The sequence below is a fragment of the Vombatus ursinus genome, unplaced genomic scaffold (assembly GCF_900497805.2).
Source record: "Vombatus ursinus unplaced genomic scaffold, bare-nosed wombat genome assembly UNPS02015175.1, whole genome shotgun sequence".
NCBI classification, from domain to species: Eukaryota; Metazoa; Chordata; class Mammalia; order Diprotodontia; family Vombatidae; genus Vombatus; species Vombatus ursinus.
Window position 1 is genome coordinate 20,903,073 of NW_020954953.1, and position 21,750 is coordinate 20,924,822.

Genomic DNA, 21,750 nt, shown 5'->3' on the forward strand with positions numbered 1-21,750 from the left:
AGCTAGGCATATACTCCAAGGGGGTCAAAGATAGAAAGGAAAGTCTTAAATATACTAAAGTATTCATAGTAGCACTTTTTGTAGCAACAAAGAATTAGAAACAAAGTAGATTCCTATTTCCTGGGAACGGCTAAACAAATTAGAGTATATAAATCTACTGGAACACTACCTTAAGAAACAGAAAATTTAGAAAAGTATGAGAAGACTAATACAAACTGATGCGGAGTAAGCAGAATGAGGGAAACAAACAAATAAAAGAACAAGACACCGAATACTGTAATTATAATCATCAAGCAAAAAATGTATCTCTTTACTCTTTGAAGCTGTGGGGAACGTTGCATATACTGTCAGACTCAATTAATGTGTTGGTTAGTTCTGCTGAATGGCTTTCTTTTTTTCTTCTTTTTTATTCTTTGCTACAGGGAATGATTCTGGGTAGGGGAAAGGAGAGGATTATATTCAGAAATGAAGGTAAAATAAAAACAAAGACATCAATAAAAAACTTAAAATTAAAAAAAAAGTGATATAGGAGATGTATTCTAGCCTTTGACCAATAAAGAGGCCATTAGGAAGATTAGAGAATAGAGAACTATAGTCAACATGCATAATAGTACATTTCTTTGGCACTCTCAGAGACATATCAGGCAACTACTATTATATAAGAAATGACAGCAATTGTTAGTACAAAGTCAGGATATTAGGAACCCTAGGCTACCTTTCTTATTTTCCTAAGGATTACAAGCTGTCACAGAAAATTAATACTTGTTAATCAAATATATTTCAACCCTGCTAGTATTCATCTGGATGCCAGTAATCATCTGACTCAAATATACACAAAAATATGATGATCCATATTCTTTGTGAAACAGAAATGTCCTTATGTATGAGAAACTGGGTTGGATGGAATCTTTTTATTGAGACACCATTTTAGGAGATTCATAACTTTCATGTTTCAAAAGTTCACCTCTAAGTTATCTATTGAAACTTTATGTATAGATTTTTCACACAGAAACAGAAATAGAAATGATAGCTAGCTTTGCAAGCTAGCCCCCTCTTCCCCCCAAAATACTACATCACTCATAATGTAGCTGAAACAAGTGTTGCAATACTAACAATCTTAAGGAAAAAAACACCAAAATTGAATCAGAAATATTTTGAATGTTGGTGTTTCAGAAAAAGCAAGTTTAACTAGAGGATGTTGTTGTTGTTCAGGCATTTTTCAGTCATGTCTAACTCTTTGTGACCCCATTTGAGGTTTTCTTAGAAAAGAAACTGCAGGGGGCAGCTCGGTGGCGCAGTAGATAGAGCACCGGCCCTGGATTCAGGAGGACCTGAGTTCAAATCCGGCCTCAGACACATAATACTCACTAGCTGTGTGACTCTGGGCAAGTCACTTAACCCCATTGCCTAGCCAAAAAAAAAAAAAAAAGAAGAAGAAGAAAAGAAACTGGAATGGTTTGTCATTTCCTTCTCCAGCTCATTTTACATGTAGATGAAGAAACTGAGGCAAACAGAATTAAGTCACTTGCTCAGGGTCACACAGCTATAGTTAAGTATCTGAGGCTAAATTTGAATTCAGGATGATGAGACTTCCTGACTTCAGACCCAGCACTCTATTCACTGTGCCACCTAGCTGCCCAATTAGAGGATGACACAGAGGTAAAAGACGTGTTAAAATTTTTAAGGTCATGTTGGAGTATTTCTAAGGTTAGTAACACTAATACTCTAATATTTCTAACTTAATTTTGAGACTTATAAATTCCTTATTCCTCACTCAAAAATATCACTTTTCTTATTCTTATCAATGAGGTTAATTAGGTTCACTTTGGAAAGGGGAAAGAAAAAGTGGGTTAACAACATTTCTATCTAACTGTTAAAGAGGTTGCCTGAGGTAAAAAAATTTTTTTTAATGTGAAAGATAAGGGGAAAGGGCAGAATGATGCCCCCAAAAGAGAAAAAAGGAGATGATACAAGAGAAGGAGTCAAGTAATTCCCTACTGTTAGTCACAAAGCACCATTAACCCAGGATAACTCAGTGCTACCTCGTCCTCATAAAAAGCAAGGTGAGGAACAGAGTATCCTTCAAAGCAAAGCTGCTTTGGTGCTCATAAGTGAGCACTCACCGCATAGGTGAGTGAAGGGAAGGGGCAGTATTTAACTGACCCTTCCTATGTATCAGACCCTTCGTGACTCAGGGGCGCCAATAGTGAACTCATCTGAAGTTTATGCCAGAGAACTCCTTTCTTCTATAAATGACTTTAAAAAAATTTTGTACCTTTTCTACTACATGCACTAAGCACCTAAATCACAATTTATGCCTCAGCAATAGTAAGTGCCAAATAAACATTTTTTGAATGCATTCACCTTCTGAGCAGCTAGAGACTGACTACTTTCCCTCAGAGCCAAAGATGTGAAATACTGGATACAATGGTCTATCTCAGTCTGAGGTAAAGATGCCAGCAGCTGTCGAAGTTCCTCTTCAATGGAGTAATCCTGAAATAAAAGGGAAAGGAGGGGGAAGAGATGAGGATCTTGAATCAGCCCAATTCCATGATAGAGACTACCCAGTACAAAGCCTAATCATATCTCTAAAAGTCTGACATCCAAGTTTTATGTAGAGGATGAACCAAGAGCCATTTCCTAATAGATAAGTAGTCAAAGGATATAAACAGTTTCCAAAAGAACTACAAACTATCAACAATCACATGAAAAAAGGCTTAATTCCTACTAAGAACAGAAATGCAAGTTAAAGCAAAACTGAGGTTTTATTCCTTACCAAGCAAATAAGCAAAGATGATAAGAAACAAAACAGTCAATGCCAGAACACCTGTGGGAAGACAAAGACACTAAAACTTTGTTCACTGTTGATACAGCTGTGAATTGGCCTAAGAGTTCTTAAAAAAACAACATGGAATCACGTGAGAAAAGATACTATACTGTTCTTAGCCTTTGACCTAGAAATTCTGCTACTGGGGAGATATACAGATGCAGATCTACGTACTTATAGACAAAAATATATAGATCAATATCTATATATCCCAAAGAAGTTTAATACAGAAGGGTATCATATACACCAAAGAGCAACATTTTTAGTGATAGCCAAAAACCGGAAACAAAATGAATGCCTATCAATTGAGGAATGGCTCATCAAATTGTGGCATATAAATATAACAGAATTTTATAATGCAGTACAAAACCAAGAATATGAAGAATATAGAGAAAGATGGGAAGACATATATGAAATGAGGCAAAGTGACAGAAGCAAAATCAGGATGATAGTATGCACAATGGCTATGATAATATAAACAAAACACTGAAAACAAGGCTGACTAATTTTAATGAGCAATGAGCAATCTTGGTCCTGGCTTAGATGATAAAATGCACCAACCTTCTTTCTTTAGAGAGGCTGGAGATTATAGATGCAGAATGTTATATATAGTTAGCAGAGATGATCATAATGTCTCCACTGGCTTTCCTTAATTGATTTATCTTGTTGCAATGGGAAACTCCATGACAGAAAAGGGATGTTGGGAAATGAATGATGTAAAAACAAAAGTAAAAAAAAAATAATAAGTGCATTGGAAAGGTGAAAAAAAGGTACTATATTAGTTCTACAAGGGAAAGTTAATTGACACATAATGGCAACCAGGGAAGATTTCATGAAGAAAGTAGCATTGATGTTAGGTGGTTAAGAATTCAACAAGTAAAAAAAAGTAGGAAGAAGGATCTTACAGGTACAAGGAACAACAAAGACATAGACACAAAGGACAGCACAGAGCTTAGCTACATCTGCTATACACTGGTCTTTTATCTTATCCTTAGGCCTTTGTTTCAAGGTCTCTTATGCCTTGCCAAACCTCAATGTGCCTTCTCCTCTCCTACTTCTATGCCAATTAGTTCCACTACAAAATTACATGATCTAATTTCAACTAGATCCTTATGGATGCATGGTGATCATTTTCTTTCCTAATTGATATTATAATACTCTGGGTAGAAACTGTTCTAAACCTTCACCTACTATGTTCCCTCTCCATCTCAGCAAAAGACATTTTCTCTTACATTACTGAGAAAGTTGAGGTCATCCACTGAAAGTCACTACTCCACAACTCAGAACTCCCTGAAATTGTCAATATTCTCTCTTTTCTACAACCTCTGAGAAAGAAGTGTGCCCTATCCTTGCCACAGATAAACCCCTCTACCTGTGTTCTTGATCTTACTCCTCCACTCCTCTCTAGGAGCTTACCCCTTCAATCATCCCCTTTAACTCTTACTTTTAAACTTTCAATCTTTTAATAATTTCTAAGCATGCCTTTTCCTTAGAGAAAAAAAAATTACTTGGCCCTGCTACCCCCGCCCCACCCTCTCACCCCCAATGAAAGTGCTATATGTCTTTTCACTTCCACAGCCAAACTCTTTTTAAAAAAATCATCCAGTGTCGTTGTCTTCTCTTCACCTCCCACTCACTTGCAACTCCTAGAAATCTGGCTTCAACAACTCTACTGAAACTGTTCTTTCAAAGGTCACCACTATTAATCTGATGGTATTTTCTCAGTCATCATCCCCCTGGACCTTACCTGTAGTTTTTGATATTACCAACCATCCTGCTCCTTCTTGGCTTTCGTGGCAGAGGAGAGAAGGGGGCACATACAAGAGATGTTACGAACATAAAAATGACAGCTGACTAGAGAATGAGCTGAACTGACAGAATTGGCAACTGACTGGATACACGTGATGGAAGAGTGTGAACTAGAAAGAAATATTTATAGGTATGTGGGAGGAACTCTATATAGGGGAAGATTGAATACTGGGGGGAAAAACAGGATGATAGTGAGGGAAATCCACTGAAGCAGATGGAAGAAGATGGGATCAATGGTATACGTAAAGAAGTTAAACTTGTCAAGAAAGGCCACCTCTTCATCAGAAACTGGAGTGAAGGAAGGGATAAAGGAGCATATAAGATGAGAAGAAAGGCAGGGGAGGGAACTTGCAATAAATGGACTCAAGTTTTTTTGGGCCACTGTGAGGCAAAGTCCTGAGAAGATGCAAATGCTGTACAAGGCTTGAGGAGCAAAGATTTGGAACTGTGGTCAGTAGGACAGAGAATCAACAAACATTTATTAAGAATATGAAGGCATTGTACCACTGTACTTAGTGCTGGGGATACAAAAAGGGGCAAAAGACAGTCCCTACCTCAAGGAGTTTACAATCTGATGGGTGGGTACAAAAAAGCTACATACAGGATAAAAAGAAAATAATTAAGAGAGGGAAGGCTCTAGGATCAAGAAGGGTTGCAAAAGGCTTCCTTCAGAAGATGAAATTTTAGGTGAGACTTAAAGGAAACCAGGAAAGGCAGCAGGCAGAGATTGAGAGTGTTCCAGGCATGGAGGACAGCAAGAGAAAAGACTGGAGCCAGGAGATGGAGTGTCTCGTTTGTGGAACAACAAGGAGGCCAGAGTCACTGGATAGAAGGCTATGTGGCAGGGATCAAGATGTAAGAATGCTAGAAAGTTGGAGGCGGGGGTCAGGGGGGAAACCTAGGTTATGAAGGGCTTTGAATGCCAAACAGAGCATTCTGTATTTGCTCCTGGAGACAAGAAGGTACTGGAGTTTATTGAGTTGGGGGGCGGGGGGAGAGGGTGAGTGTGTGTGACATGAATGAACCTGTATTTCAGGAAAATCACTTTTGGTGACGAATGGTGAATGAACTGGAGTAGGGAGAGCCCTGAGGCAGGCAGATCTACCAAGAAGCTATTGTAATAATCCAAACATGAGGTGATGAGGACATGTACCAGGGTGGTGGCAGCATCACAGGAGAGAAGGAGGAGTAACTGGGAAATGCTGCAAAGGCAAAATCAACAGGTCCTGGCAACAGAGAGCTTAAAGGACAGGGAAGATGATATAATCCTCTACAGGATAGAGAAGGCAGAAGGAGGGGAAAGTTTAGAGAGAAATATAATGATTTCAGTTTGGCAATGCTGAGTTTAAGATGTCTACTGGACATACAGTTCAAGATGTCTGAAAGGCCACTGGAGATGCAAGATTGGAGGTCAGCAGAGAAACTGAGGCAGGATATAGAGTTTTCAAAATCATCATCACAGACAAAGTGAAGTGAGTAGAATCAGGAGAACATTGTTATACAGTAAGAGCAATATTGTAAGGATGATCAACTGTGAGAGACTTAGTTACTCTGATCACGACTAATGATTCAAGACAATTCCAAAGGACTCATGATGAAAAATGCTATCCACCTCCAAAGAAAGGACTGATGAACTCTGAATGTAGATTAAAGCATACTATTTTAAACTTTTATTCTTATTTCTTTTTGTCTGCGTTTTCTTTTGCAGCATGGCTAATATGGAAATATGATTTGCATGATTTCACATGATGATATCAAATAGCTTACCTTCTCAAGGAGAGGGGAGGGGTGGGAAGGAAGAAGAGAATTTGGAGCTCAAATTTTTTTAAATGAATGTTAAAATTGTTTTCTTTGTAACTGGGAAATATTTAACAAAATAAATGAAAACATATTTTAAAAATCATGATCATAGAGATGGTAATTAAATCCATGGGAGCTGATGAGAGTAAAGCAGTATAGAGAGAGAAAAGTGCCCAAGACAGAATCCTTTGGGATACCTATTACCAATGATTAGAGGGCACGATCTGAATGGAAATCTTGCTAAAGAGATTGAGAAGGAGTAGTCAAATAGGTAGGATGAGAATCAAGAGAGTGGTATCCAGGGGCAGCTAGGCGGTGCAGTGGACAGCACCAGCCCTGAAGTCAGGAGGACCTGAATTCAAATCCGGCCTCAGACCAAACACTTAACACTTACTAGCTGTGTGACCCTGGACAAGTCATTTAACCCCAATTGCCTTAACCAAAAAAAAAAAAAAAAAAAAAAAGAGTGGTACCCTGAAATCCTGAAAAGCCTACAGGAAAAAAGAGTATCAAGGAGGACAGGGTGATGAAAAGTATCAAAGGCTGCAGAGAGGCTGAGGAGAACGAGGACTGAAAAAGGCCAATGGATTTGGCCATTAAGAGATCACTAATTTTGGAGAGAAGTTTTGGTGGAATGATAGGTTAGAAGCTGGAGTGTAAGAGGTTAAGAAAAGAGAAGAGAGGAAGTAGAGGCACCTATTATAGATGGCCTTTTCAAAGAGTTTAGACACAAAGTGCAGAAGAGACTAGGATAATAGTGAGTATAGAAAGATCTAATAATAAAGTGTTGAGGATGGTCTAGGTAAAGGCCTCATCTAGCTGAAGGGCTTAATGTCAGAGTATCATTTTATAATGCTTTTACCTTTCAGAATCCCTATTATTTTTTCATGCCTCAAGCCCAGGTTCTTCCTCTTTGATTTTTTTCCTCTGATTTCCCTAGTTGTATCCTCTCACTCCCCACATTCTTTTTACTTAAAAATCTGTATGTTTTATCCTCCCAATAGATTATAATCTCCATGAGAGCAGGGATTGCTTTACTTCTGTCTTTGTGTCCCTAATGCCTAGAACTGTGGCTTGCAGCTAGTGAATGCCTAATTTGGTTTAAGTAACCAGAATCCATGTCTCACGCTTCCAAAAATGGTGCTCTGGGTTACCACACTTTCTCTCCCATTTTACAAGAGTGGAGTAAATGAAGCACTAGAGCTCTAAGAGAGTTCCATCCAAGGACTTGGGAGTTTCATAGACAGCATGGAGTCACTGAAGTTTTCTGAGCAGAGAACAAACACAAGCAGATCTGTGAGCCAGAGTCAGCTGGAAACAGGGTTAAGGATGGATTAGATGAGAGAGGAGGAGGGAAGGGCAGTGGAGGGGGGATGGTATCTATTTCAGTAATCCTGGATGGATAAAAATGAGGGATAAGAATAGTGTGGTAGCAATGGGACTCAATTCAACCACATAAACATCAAGCAATACTACATATAAGACACTAGGCAGTGCTGAAGACACAATAATAAAAATAAAAGTCTCTATTCTTAAGGAATTTACATCTACTAGAACAGTGAGGGCAGACTAGTTTTCAAAGTGTGCATAATGAACAACTATTATTTCAGAGGACTGATGATGACACATATACTATCTACCTCCTGACAGGTGACGGTCCTAGGGTACAACTGAGATATACATTTTTTGGGAAATGGCCAATGCAGCAATTTGTTTTCCTTGACTTTGTATACTTGTTACAAGGGTTTTGGTTTTCAAGGTGGGACAGTAGGTAGAAGGAAGAGAAAAAAATGTCTGGTAATTTTAAAAAGTAAACTAAAAAACAAAAATGTTGTAGTTTAAATGTTTGGCATTTATTTTTAATACTCTGCTTCATACTGGTGTGTATCTCTTCTGTATTTAAGATATTGCTATGGAGAATAAAGACACTTACTTTTGTGTAGGTGTAATTATTAATAAGACATAGCTACAATTCATTCCATATAATATTAATTAAATTTTGACCCGTGGCTACATCCAGTTTCTAAGACCTGCTCTTAACTGAAGTTCTAGATTTGTACTTCATTTCACCTTGGAATAAAGTGAGTTAGCCTAATTCTAAATGAGATGGCTTGTCTATCGCTGTTTTTTCCAGCACTCATTAGTATGCCATATCTTTTAGTTAATTCCAATATATTCTATTCATCTTCATATATTTCATATACCAACTAGCTAATGTGGAATTTAAAGATCTCCAAAAGTCTTCTAGTTTTTCAAGTATGTCCTGGAAAAAGACAGGAAATCAGGAAATAGGTCTTAAAATGCTACTTTTTTTTTTTTCCAAAACAAAGGCAGAGATACTGGCATTTCAGACAGACCTTAAAGAGGCCACAGAAGAAAAGCAATTTACTTGTTTGTTAATTCATCTCCTTCTGCCTCATTAAATGCTACCTCATTAAATTCCTCAATTAGTATTTTTATCTGAAATGTTTTGTTGACAAGTCAATATAATTATAATAAAACTTGTTTAAAATAATGCTTGGCTGTTCATAGTAATCCAAAGAAGTTAGATCATTTTCAAAGGAGTCTGATCCTCTTTGAAGTTTACCTCAAAAGACTACAGTAGTGGCACATAGTCACAGAAGGGGAATAAAATAACATGAAAAGAAAAGACCTACCAAATGGGTTAGGAGTCTTTTTGTAGGAGGGAGGATCATCTCCCTGATGTCATGGTCCTCTTCGAAAACGAAGGACAAACCACAACAACTACTTTTATACTTACTGTTTATATGTTGCATCTCTACCCTCAAAAAAAATTTGAGCTTGTTTTAAGTTCTGCCTTTGTATACCTAGTGTCTTGTATGAATAGTAAGCACTAATAAATACAAAACCCAATAAATACATTAGGTTGCACCTTATCATCTTGTTCCTGTTGGAAGTGTAAAATTTTGAATGTACTCAATAGCGGCTTTCTAAAATCCTTATTTTCAGTTTCAATTTGTTGTACTCAAAGTAAAAATTATACATGTTAAGCTAATTTTCATGTTCTAGATTTCTTTTTAAACTTACTTCTTTTACTGCTGGCAAATGAGGTGGTGGTAGGAAAAAACGAAGGTCTGTTTCTTTGCTTCGCGCCAAGCCAATGATAGTCCTCACATCACAGGCTTGAGCAACTGTCCTATACTGGTAATCTATGGTAAAAGCACATCAAGTATCCTAAAATTAGTCTATGGTAATCGTACAGATTAACAAAATAATGGATGTGAAAACATTTGGGAAATTATAAAATGATACACAAATTCACTTAAAACTATTTAAATACATCTATATCTATAATACTAAGATCTCAAAAATTACACAATTTATTTCACAGTTATCACCAAATAAATCACCCTACCAGGCATATAACTAAATATATTTTAAACTTAGAATAAACATAAAATTTGGTAGGTAAGAAATGGTAACTTTCTGACTTCATCACCTTCACTTGACCACTTTGAGTTTTACCTCCGAAAAATAAACTTAACCAGCAACTGAAAACCATATCAAACAGTAAGGCAGAAATAGGTTTTAGAGCAGCTTTTTAAAAGAAATAAATACCGAGGATACAATTTAGTACTTCTTATAATAATTCTCAATTTTTAAAAATCAACCAACTTTCAATCTTAGCTTGAAGTCAAATGCAGGTTTTGGAGTCAGACGCCTTGAGTTCAAATCCCTGGGCCTGCTGTTGGCTGCCTGTATGATTAAGTCACATCGCCTCTCTGTCATTCATTTGCAAAATGTCGGGGTTGGAGAAAATTATCTCTAATATCTCTTCTAGGTCAAAAGTCTATAATGCTATGACACTTCTTGGTACTCCGTCATCAACCTTCAGGATTGCTTAGGGTGAAAGTACTCTAGGTCAGTTTCTCAATTAAAGAGGTTGGCTGTAACTTATCTCAGGCCTGTCTCAAAGGTGATTCTAGTCAAGTTGACTAGAATATTCAAGGAATAGTAGCCTTGAATTCAAATTCTGTCAAACAGAATTTAAAAAAAGAAAACAAAACACATCCTTTACACCATGAAGAAGGTTTTAAATAGTCTTCAATACACACACTGAGCCACAAAATCTAGATCTTATTATACTGAAATGAGTTAATCACCTTCCACACAAGGAAATGGCAGCACCAAGTTTTCCTAGGTTGTTTTTTTTTTTTTTGGCGGAGCAATGAGGTTAAGTAACTTGCCCAGGGTCACACAGCTAGTAAGTGTCAAGCGTCTGAGGCCAGATTTGAACTCAGGTCTTCCTGACTCCAGGGCCGGTATTCTATCCACTATACCACCTAGCTACTCTGGCAGCACCAAGTTTTAACAAGCAAGGTCAAGAGTTTTCATCATGGAAAACAGCCAGTCTGAAAATGTTCCATTTATAATGGAAAGCGAATACTCACCTTTTCTAATATTTTTAACACTAACATTTCAGTGTATGTTTTTATGAAGAAAAATGCCTACATTCTTTTTCTTCCTGAACCATTAATCCCTCCTGTTGTTTTTACAATAGCTGTGTAAAAACTCAGATGACAACACTGCCACCCTTTCAAAGGTAGAGGTCCTCAAGGAAACATTACCACGCCAGTGATGGTTTGCTGCCATCTCTTTCACCGCCTCCAGGCGGACCATTTTGTCCTCTGATTTGCTCTTCTTTAGCAGCATCCACATGCCATATTCGTGATCTTCTAAATCAACCGTACTGAAGTGGTCTTTGCAAAGCAAAAAGAAGAAAGAGCTGAGGGATCAGAAAACATTTTTCTTCATACTTTCTTAGCGAAAATAAATTAATCTATAAGTATCAAAAATGAAAGTTTTTGAAGGACTCTTTCTCAACGCAAGAATATACATGTACCTTTTAGTTAAAAGTAGTCCTAATGTGTGTTGATGTTGGGATGCCTGAATCCACAGTAAAGAATATTATAAATTCATGCAGGTGAAATTTTTAAAAAGGCAAAATTGCATGAGCTTTTTGTGGTTTGTGGACAACTACCAAGAATAAATGTTACAATGATAGAAATGGAGTCTCCTTTAGATGCACAGATTGAAGACTGCAATCAGAAACACATTCCTTTTAGCAGAGCAGTCCTTCAGACAATAGTTTTTTGTTTAAAGAAGTGGAAAAAAAAAAGAGAAATGAAGTAGATAGTGAAGAAACTTTTACTGCATGCATTGGTGGGTTAAGTAGCAAAAAACTAAGTTCAATCGCATAATGTTAAAGTTACCAGAGAGGCAGCCAGTGCAGATGAGGACATGGTAGTTAAATATCCTGAAGTATAGAAGAAAATAATCAAAGAAAATTGATATACTGAGCAACAAATTTTAATGTGAGTGAAACAGGCTTATCCTAAAAAAAATTACACCTGTAGTAGCTAGGTGGCACAGTGGATAGAGCACTGTCTCTAGGGTCAGGAGGACTTGATTTCAAATCTGGCTTCAGACACTTGACACTAGCTGTGTGACTTTGAGGAAGTCACTTAACCCTGATTGCCTTGGAAAAAAAAAGATGCCTTCTAGAACTTTTATTATTAAGAAAGGAAAAACTCAATCTAGATTTAAAGCAATTAAGGGTTGCATAACATTTTTATTAGGAGATGATGCAGAAGGGAATTTTAAATTAAAACCAATGCTTGTTTAACAATGTCAAAATTCTCATGCTCTGAGAGATTACAACCATGGATTGCTTCCAGCTCTTTGATGGTCAAATAAGAAAGCAAAGGTGTCTAAAGGTGTTTTTAAAAACTGATTTTCAATTTTAGCTTAGCTGTTATAAAATATTACAAAGATAATATTGTATTTAAAGCATTACTGATTTTAGATAATGCCTCAAGTCATCCAACTATGCTTGGTCCAATGTGCAATAATGTGAACATGAAAGTTCAACAAGATATGGATAAAGCTATTTGATGATCAATCTGACAATTCAGTAGAGAATTGACTATAAGAGGGAAAGAACTGAGGCAGGGAGACCAACAAGAAGCCTAATGAAATAGTCCAGACTTAAAGTAATGAGGGATGCCATGAGGATGGTGGCAATGTCAGAAGAAAGAAAACGAAGTATACAAGAGATGTTACAAAGGTAAAAGCAACAGGACTTGGCAACTGATTAGATATGCAGAGTGAAAAAAAGTAAGAACTTGAGGATGACATCTAGTTTGTGATCCTGGGTGAATAAAAGGATGATAATACTCTCAAAAATAAGAGGAAAATTAGGAAGACAGAAGGAGTTGGGGAGAAAAGTTCTGAACATATCTGCAGGACATCCAGCTGGAGATATGCAACAGGCAAGCAAAGACGAAAAGGTAGGGAAAAGCTTAGGTGGTGAGTGGGATAGTTAACTGATTAAGGAGGTATAAAAATGCCTTGCGGCAGTGAAGACTCAGTTGAGATTATTAAACACAAATTTGTAGTAGACCCAGTCAACACAGTTTCATGATTTTCTCCAGTTTAGTTCAGCAGCATATGAATAAGAGTGAAGGCAGTGGCTGGTGGGAGTAATCCAAAGCTAAAGTTTGGGAGGGGAAGATCAGCACAGGATAAAGAAGGCAAGGGGGGGGCAAGAAGACGGACAAGAAAGAATGAAAAACAATAAGCATTTATATAGCACCTACTATGTGCCAGGTATTATGTTAAGCACTTTACAAATATTACCTCATTTGATCCTCACACTGCCACCCTGGGAGATAGGTACTATTATTAGCCTCATTTCACAGTTAAGGAAACTAAGGCAAACAGAAATCAAGTGACTTGCCCAGGGCCACACAGCTAGTAAGTGTCTGAGTCTGAATTTGAACTCAGGTCTTCCTAACTCCAGTCTCAGCTCTCTATCCACTTCTCTACCTAGCTGTCTCCACTATGTCTCAAGACGATAGCGTAGAGTTGAACTGTTTCACCAAGAGATCAAGACGAGAAAGAGAGTAGAGTATAGCCAGTGCAATGGTGATGATCTGAGAAGGAACTGAGGGCTCAAGGGCTTAGAGATCATAGTCAGGAATAGAAAATAGTTTGGGGTTATAAGGCAGAGAGAGAGATAAAATGATAACAGATTGTGATAAGAGAATTTCAAAGTTAATGACATGGAAATTCAGATGAGAGGCATTAAGTACCTCTACTAAGGTGGTAAAAATGGGACTGGTAAGGAAAACATGGAATCAAGAGACATGCTTTTCCACTGCTGCAGCAGAGGTGGCAAGTCTCAGGTCGAGTTCAAGTGCTTACAAGGAGATCAGTGATGGGCTAGGAGTAAAGAGACAGTTCTGATAGAGCACGGTAGTCAACTATTAAAGAAGATGATGGATGTGTTCAGAAATTGAGGACTTCAAACAGAAAAAAGAGACAGGAAGGCTAGGAGAGAAAACAAGAGAAAGTGACACAGAATAAGCCATGAACATTATTAGACATTCAATTAGAGGTAAGCAGAACATAGGACAAAGAAACAAACAGAATGATACAGGGACTGATAGGAAGTTGCTTGTTCATAGGTATACTGGGATTCTTTTCCAATATGCATATGTAACCTAGGCCTGTCCAGGTACGGCTCCCAAAGACAAACTAGGGTACTGACAATTCCAAAGGGAGAATGGATTTGCAAAGTGGTTGTGGTAGGCCAAACAAAAAAGAAGATTCAAAGGTAACTCAACATAGGAGGCCAAGAGAAAGATAATGCAACTAAAAGATCCACTTGTGTGTGTATATATATATATATATATATATATATATATATATATATTCTTATCCAATAATATATATCGTCAATTCTTGATATTCACAAGCAGATAATCCATTTAGCTTAAAAGCCAAATCAGGAAGATATAAAGTTTGGTCCTAAGTGGTCAAGTGCTCTGCAAGGTTAAAAAGAGATACTTTTGACCACCACTTTCAAAATCCAGGAAATAGGACCATAGCCCCCAGTCTAGCCAGCACTAGAATCTTGCTGGCAAGGTATACTGTCATTCTCTTCAATAGTACTGCTTATGCTCCAGCTTTTACTACAAAAAAAGAATAAGACCACGATCCTTTTCCTTGGAGAAAGTCAATTATTGATATGGCTCTCTCAACAGCTAAGTTATGAAGGGCTTTGTCAGAGACGTAGGAATGCTACTCATGGGGCTTCTCATCTCATTTTGGCTTACAGCTGCAAACACACTTTCCATAACAGAATATTACTAGCAATTTTCAATTACTTGTGTTAATAAATATGCTTTCAGGGTAGCTAGGTGGCACAGTGGATAGAGTACCGGCCCTGAAGTCAGAAGGATCTGAGTTCAAATCCAGCCTCAGACCAAACACTTGACACTTACTCGCTGTGTGACTCTGGACAAATCACTTAAACCCAATTGCCTAAAATAAATAAATAAATAAATATGTTTTCCTTAAGTGTAGATAATTGTATGTTGATGATAATGCAACCTCGGAAATGGAAAGTAGATATTCCAAAGTTTCAGACTTTAAAAATTAGACACGATCTCCCAAAAATGTTAAACAAGTAATTTTTTCAAATATTTCTTTCAAAAAATTAGTAAAAATTAGCAAAGTTAATATTACAGAATTAACTATTAAGAACATACCATCAAAAGGATTCTGAAATATTTTGGCCGATGTTGCCAATACTTTCCTTAATGCTTTGTGAAGTTCCTTCCTTGCCTGGTATGTGATACCTGAATGAAATTATAGATTTAATAAAAATTAAGCACTTTTGAAATTTTATGTCCAATAATAAGACATTATAAGTAATAAGACATTAAAGAAAAATACACAAATTATACTCCAATAAACAACATTTAATGTAAAGGACTATAATTTTTCTATTTTATTCACTTTATTTTCTATTCAATAAATATGTATTACATGCCTATATATTCAAAGCACTATGCTAATCAACACAAAGAAAAAATAAAACAATCACCGTCTTCAAGGAGCTTATGGTCTAATTCTTTTCACACAACTATCATTAATGCCAACTGGAATCACAATTAGAGGACAGATGGCTACAGGCTCAAAAGTAAGATAGATTCCCAAAATCTAGAGAAAAGTTAATGAGAATCTCCACACCAAAGGCAGGACTGACTGTCTATAAAAACTTTTCCTAGAAGTAACCCATTCTACATTGTGATTTATAGATATTTAACTGATGAAATTTAAGCACAATCAGTACAGCATGCTGCCAGTTCCAAATAGGGAACATTGCCAGAATTTGGAGTCAGGCAGAAGAATCAACATAAAAGAAATGAAATTAGCAATTTAAAAATAATTTATAAATATGAGACGAGAACGTTTCACAAACTTACTAAGAAGATATCGATACATCAATGACTTGTGATTCTCAGTGTGGGAATTCCTTCCATCATTCCAGAATCCAGTCCATCTACAGCCTATGCTTTTTTTGTTTTTAAAGGAGTGGATCTCCCCATTTTGACCACATTGGAAGTACAGGAGCTATTCACAAGTCCAATTCCACTACTGATTGTCAGGGGAACTTAGACTTGCTCCATTCCTGACCTAGGCCAATTTGTCCCTTCTTAGGCAATTTGGTGGCCTGACACTGGGGCTCACCATATTAATGATGAGCTTAGTTCAGACACCTGATTGGCATAGCTCACTGTATCTCAGAACCCCCTAGCTCAAGAGATCCCCCAGTCTCCTCCTTCTAGGTAGCTGGTATTACAGGCATGCACCACCATGGTTGGCTATAATCTAAAATTTTAGAGATTTGCCGGAGGCGCCAAGACATGCCTGTGGTCACACTGCTATTCAGTGTGAAAAGCACAGGTCTTCCTGACTCCAAATCCAGCATTCCATCCACCATGTCATATTGCCTATCTAAATGTCTAAGGAAATACCAAACAGAATTATACCTAATGTGAGATAACTGTAACCTAATGAATTTTAATATGTCATAACAAAAAGGTATTAGTCTACATAGTAGCCACAAAGGGAAGAGACAGAAATTGAAAATGTATCAGGTTTATTCAACATTGTTTGAGGGAGCACAGTACAAAGAAAGAAATGCTGTTTGAATCCCTGCCATCACCCACTGCCTATGTCACTTTTGGCAAGAGACTTGACCTCTCTGGAATTGTCTTCCTCATTTGTAAAATTAAAGAATCAGACTAACTGCCCTCTATGGTCCTTTCCAGTTCTAAATCATAATCCTAAGTATTTCAATTTACACTATAGTTAAGTCAACATACATCCCAGTTCTCATTTCAAAAATTGTCTGATTGTATATTTTTTCAATGAAAGCAACTAAATGTATAATTAAGTATAATAATTTTATACTTTGAGGCTTTCTAAACAAGCTGAAGGAGTCAAAGTTATTAAAAAGGAGTCAGTCTCCTCATACACTCCTCCAAAAACAAAAAGAGTCCACATTGTAGAAGCCGCAAATAGAAGAAAAATGGCTACAAAAAATAGACTAAAAAACCCCAAAATTTTAAAATTAAGAAAACACTAACTTAAAAAAAATTACAAACCAACTGAAATCAGCTAAAATGCCAGAGATGGAATAAGAAAACAACAAAAAGTGTCCCAAAAGACATCTTCAAATGGGTAAATTACACATTTAAAAACTTAAGCAAGAATTAACGTTAGTATAGAAATCATGGAAAAGCAATGTGACATAGTAGAAAGCAAGACTCAGTCAGGAAACCCTGAGTTCAAGCCTATCTCTGAAACACGATGGTGCCTGACCCTGGACAAGTCACTTAAACTTCTTGTCCTAGGCAACAATCAAGCCCTTAAATTGCAAAGAAGCAAGTAAGTGGATAACCAAACAGGAGTGAATATTATGGTCTACTGCATCAGACACAGTCCTATAGTTAACATAGATACTTCACTAGGCTATTTAATTTTTTTAAAAAACCTCTTTAAAATACTTAAATTCTTTTATTCCAATGTTCTGTATCCACTAAGAAACCTCCTGACTACCAAATTATGATTACTAGTACCTTGATATACCAACATGTTACACCGAGTAACAAGATAAGGTCAAAATGGGCACATGATTTAGACATAAAGGATGATACCATAAGCAAATTAGGAGGGTAAAGAATAGTTTACTTGTTATATCTATAGAGAAGGGAAAAATTTATGACCAAACAAGAGATAGAGAGCATTACATGATATAAAATGGAAAATTTTAAATATATTAAATTAAAAAGGTTTTGCACAAATGAAACCAATGCAACCAAGATTAAAAGGAAAGCAGAAAGCAGGGAAACAATTTTTTTACAGCAAATGTCTCTTGATAAAGGCCTCATTTCTCAAATAAAGAGAACTCAGTCAAATTTATAAGAATACAAGTCATTTCCCAATTGATAAATGGTCAAGGGATATGAACAGGCAGTTTTCAGACAAAGAAATCAAAGCTAACTATAGTCATGTGAAAAAACGATCTAAATAACTATTGATGAGAAAATGCAAATTATCAGATTGGCTAATATTACAGAAAAGGAAAATTATATAAGTTGGAGGGGATGTAGGAAAACTGGGACACTAATGCACTGTTGGTAGAGCTATGAACTGATCCAACCATTCTGGAGAGTAATTTGGAATTATGCCCAAAGGGCAATCAAACTATGCAATTGATCTAGAATACCACTACTAGATCTGTATCCCAAAGAAATTAACAAAAAAACAAAAAACGGAAAAAGGACCTACTTGTACAAAAATACTTATAGCAGCTCTTTTGCTGGTGGCAAAGAATTAGAAATTGAGGGGCGACTCATCAAACGGGGAACTGACGGACAAGTTGTGGTATATGAATGTAATGGAATACTATTGTGCTGCAAGAAATGACAAGCAGGTAGAGTTCAGAAAAATCCTAGAAAGGCTTACATGAACTTATACAAAGTGAAAAGAGCAGAACCAGGAGAATACTATACACAGCAACAGCAACACTGTACAATAATCAACTATGAATGACTTAGCTATTCTCAGCAATACAATGATCCAAGACAATTCCAAAGGACTCATGATAAAAAATGCTATTCATATCCAAAGAAAGAACTGATGGCATCTGACTACAGATTGAAGCATCCTATTTTTACTTTATTTTTTTTTCTTTTGGTCTGTTCCTTCTTTCACAACATGACTGATATGGAAATATGTTTTCCACGATTGTACATACATAACCTATATTGTACTGCTTACTGTCTTAGGGAGGGCAGAGGTGAGGAAGGGAGGGAGAAAATTAGAACTCAAAATTTTTTTAAATGAATTTAAAAATTTTTCTTTCCATGTAATTGGAAAAAATGAAATACTATTTAAAAAAAGAATGAGCAGTTCATCTATTCATCTTTCACACTGAATTAACTCTTTAGACTACCATTTCATTTAAAGCCCTGGAAAGGCATTTCATAAAATGCCTCAGCAAAGCAGTATATTTGGTATACTGATAAATGTTTAACAACTCTCCAAGGGGGAAGTGGATGAGGGAGTGCATACAACACACTTTTAACATTAATCTTAATAGGGGCAGATATGTGGTACAGTGGATAGAGTACTGGCCTTGGAGTCAAGAAGATCTGAGTTCAAATCAGGCCTCAGATACATAACGCTTACTAGCTCTATGACTCTGAGCAAGTCACTTAACCCCCCAACTATCTCACCAAAAAAAAAAAAAAAGATTAATCTTAATACTGCTTAATACTACTACGCTATAAGAAATGATGAGCTTGTTAGTTTTAGAAAAACATGGACTTGCACAAAATAATGAAAAGCTAAATGAGCAGAACCATGAGAACATTGTATACAATAACAGCAATATTGCTTTAAGAATAACTTTGATGGCAAAAAACCGGCAATTGGGGGGATGCCCGCCAATTGAGAAATGGCTAAATAAGTTGTGGTATATGTTCGTGATGGAATACTACTGTGCTATAAGAAATGATGAGCTCAATGATTTTAGAAAAACATGGAAAGACTTGCATGAAATAATGAAGAGCTAAATGAGCAGAAGCAAGAGAAGGTGTTGTATGCAGTAATAGCAATACTATTTTAAGAACAACTTTGAGCAATCAGGTCATTCTATTATAAATATCCAAATTAACTACAAAGGTCCTATGAAGGAAGATGCTATCTGCATCCAGAGAAAGAACTGAGATAGATAGATAGCTATAGATATATACACACATTTGCATACATACATATATACATACATCCATGTGTGTATGTGTGTATAGGTATACATATATGTGTATATGTGTGTCTACTAGCAGCAAGGAGTAGTGAGAGAGAAAAAAAGAAATGTATATGACAACTTAATTATACATTTAAGAGGAATAGCAAGTTGTACATAATAGATTTGCAATTTCATATGCAATCATCTTTTTTTATTCTATTATGTTATGGAAATGCTTGTTTTATTTCATAAATTAAAAATTGTTTTTTAAAAGATTAACCTGCAATGTTACATTTTTCCCATCATTTCCTTAAGTCTAGACAATCAGCAAAACAATAAATCAAGCCCTGATCTGTGGCATTTCCAACACGCTAAGGTTCACAATGAAAATTTAATAATCAGTTCTCTCTAGCCTACTTGAGATGGCTCCACCACACCACTGGGTGTAGTGAATAGCTCAGCCTCAGCCAGGAAGACCTGGGTTCACCACACCCTCAGAGACAGCTGTTTGACCCTGGGCAAGTTAAGTTCTCAGTGACCCTGGGCAACTCTCTAAAACTATAACCTGCACAGGTAAGGGCAGCTTTCTATTAGGGATTCCCTACGCCAAAAAAATCAATCCTAGGAGGTGTGGACAAAATAAAAATAAAACTATATGATGTCAACAAAGAGTTAATTCACATCTAATTAACAGTCTTTCCAATATTTAGCAAATAATTTCGCATCTGAGTAAACTAATCTTAACATGAATAACTGTAGCTGTGGAAGTTAATACATTTTTAAAAGTACCTAGTAGGTAAGGAATTAAGAATTTAGATGAATAAGTCCCAAAAGATAAAGAGTCTAAAATTTACTTAAGATTTGCTTTGGAACATATTTTGAACTTTCATTTAAATCTGGTGGACTCAAAAGCATCTGCAAAAGGTGTTCAGTTTCCCTATCCTAAGCTGACCCTTCCTTGTCCCCCACTCTGGGATGAGAAGAAATAATTATTTCTCAGTCTGAAGCACCATCCTAACTTAAGCTATTATATGTAGACTTTGCCCCTTTTCCAGATTAAAAGTGGATAAGAATTTTTGCTTGGTTCTAAACTGCACAGAACAAATATAATGAGTTCTTTCAATACAGATTCTGAAAGCAAAGGTTAGATAATACTCATTCTAGTGGATTTATTAATAACATCATTCTTCTAATAGTCTCTAAATCTAATTCAATAGCTACCTTACATTTCCCAGAAAGTCTATTATAATACTGATTTAAAAGTACTTTAAACACATACATACTTTTTTCCATAAACTTACCTTGATTTTCTCTTTTATCTAAAGAAACAGCATCTAAATATATATATGATTTCAATTTTTCCTTTTCGATGACTTGAGTATCTAGCGTCACAGACTTCTTCAAGGCCAGAACTTCATATGTAATAAATAAAGAACCTCTTAAAAAGATAACAAAAAAAGTCTAATGTAAACTTGGTATCTAAGCATAAAAAAGCTATACTTTTTGAGACAGCATTCAAATCAATTTTGAACATTAAGTTTGTCATGCATCCAAGAACTAAGTATATATCCACTGTTTAAAATGATCTACAGTCATTCCAGGAATCACCTGAAAGTCCAACCAGAATAGGCTCAGAATTTAAACCACATCTTCTATTGCTTCAGTCTTGCTCCTAAATTTCTATATCTATCTTAAAGAGAAGGCAGACAGGTGCATTAATTGGCTTCATGGGATCAGAGACCAAAAGTGAAAAGGGACCTCAGTGGTCATTCAATCTAAGTACTACATAAGGAGGTTAGGTAATTTGCCTCAGATGATATACGTAATATCTGAGGTGAGGTGTGAAGACAGGTTCAGACTCCAGACCCAGAGTTCTTTCCACTAGACCATGCTGACATCCTATTTTCCAGGACCAAGACAGTCAGTGAAGATTCTATAAAAGAACTTTATGTTCTCTTGGGGTCCTTTGACTAGGCAACTAAAAATGCTAAATAGGTTGCCCTCTTATTTTTATTTCCTCCCAAAGAAAACAAGATGCTTAACAAATGATTCCATTTATTTTTGCTACACTCCTGAATATAACACCTTTCCATAAAGAGACATTGTGCTATAGAATATGTAAAGGTCCTGTCCTTTGCCTCATAATAAGGCAAGGAAAAACAAATAGCAAGTCAACTTTTTGCCT

General features: G+C 36.4%; 1 protein-coding gene across 7 annotated transcripts in view; it reads right to left on the reverse strand.

The window, feature by feature from the left end:
• The window catches only part of LOC114031518 (protein SERAC1-like), an 85,483-nt gene that overhangs the window by 54,662 nt on the left and 9,071 nt on the right, over positions 1-21,750 (reverse strand). For 6 of the 7 annotated variants that reach the window (XR_003567746.1, XR_003567745.1, XR_003567743.1 and 3 more), the window contains exons 4-8: positions 20,867-21,003; positions 15,013-15,102; positions 11,026-11,157; positions 9,485-9,606; positions 2,365-2,493 (exon numbers count right to left, since the gene is read on the reverse strand). Coding sequence is in view for 3 of the 7 variants with exons in the window: in XM_027846637.1 (XP_027702438.1) it covers positions 2,365-2,493; positions 9,485-9,606; positions 11,026-11,157; positions 15,013-15,102; positions 20,867-21,003 (610 nt within the window). In the remaining 4 variants the exon portion in view is untranslated. The remainder of the gene's footprint in view (positions 1-2,364; positions 2,494-9,484; positions 9,607-11,025; positions 11,158-15,012; positions 15,103-20,866; positions 21,004-21,750) is intronic. The other variant, XM_027846638.1, reaches the window with a different exon arrangement.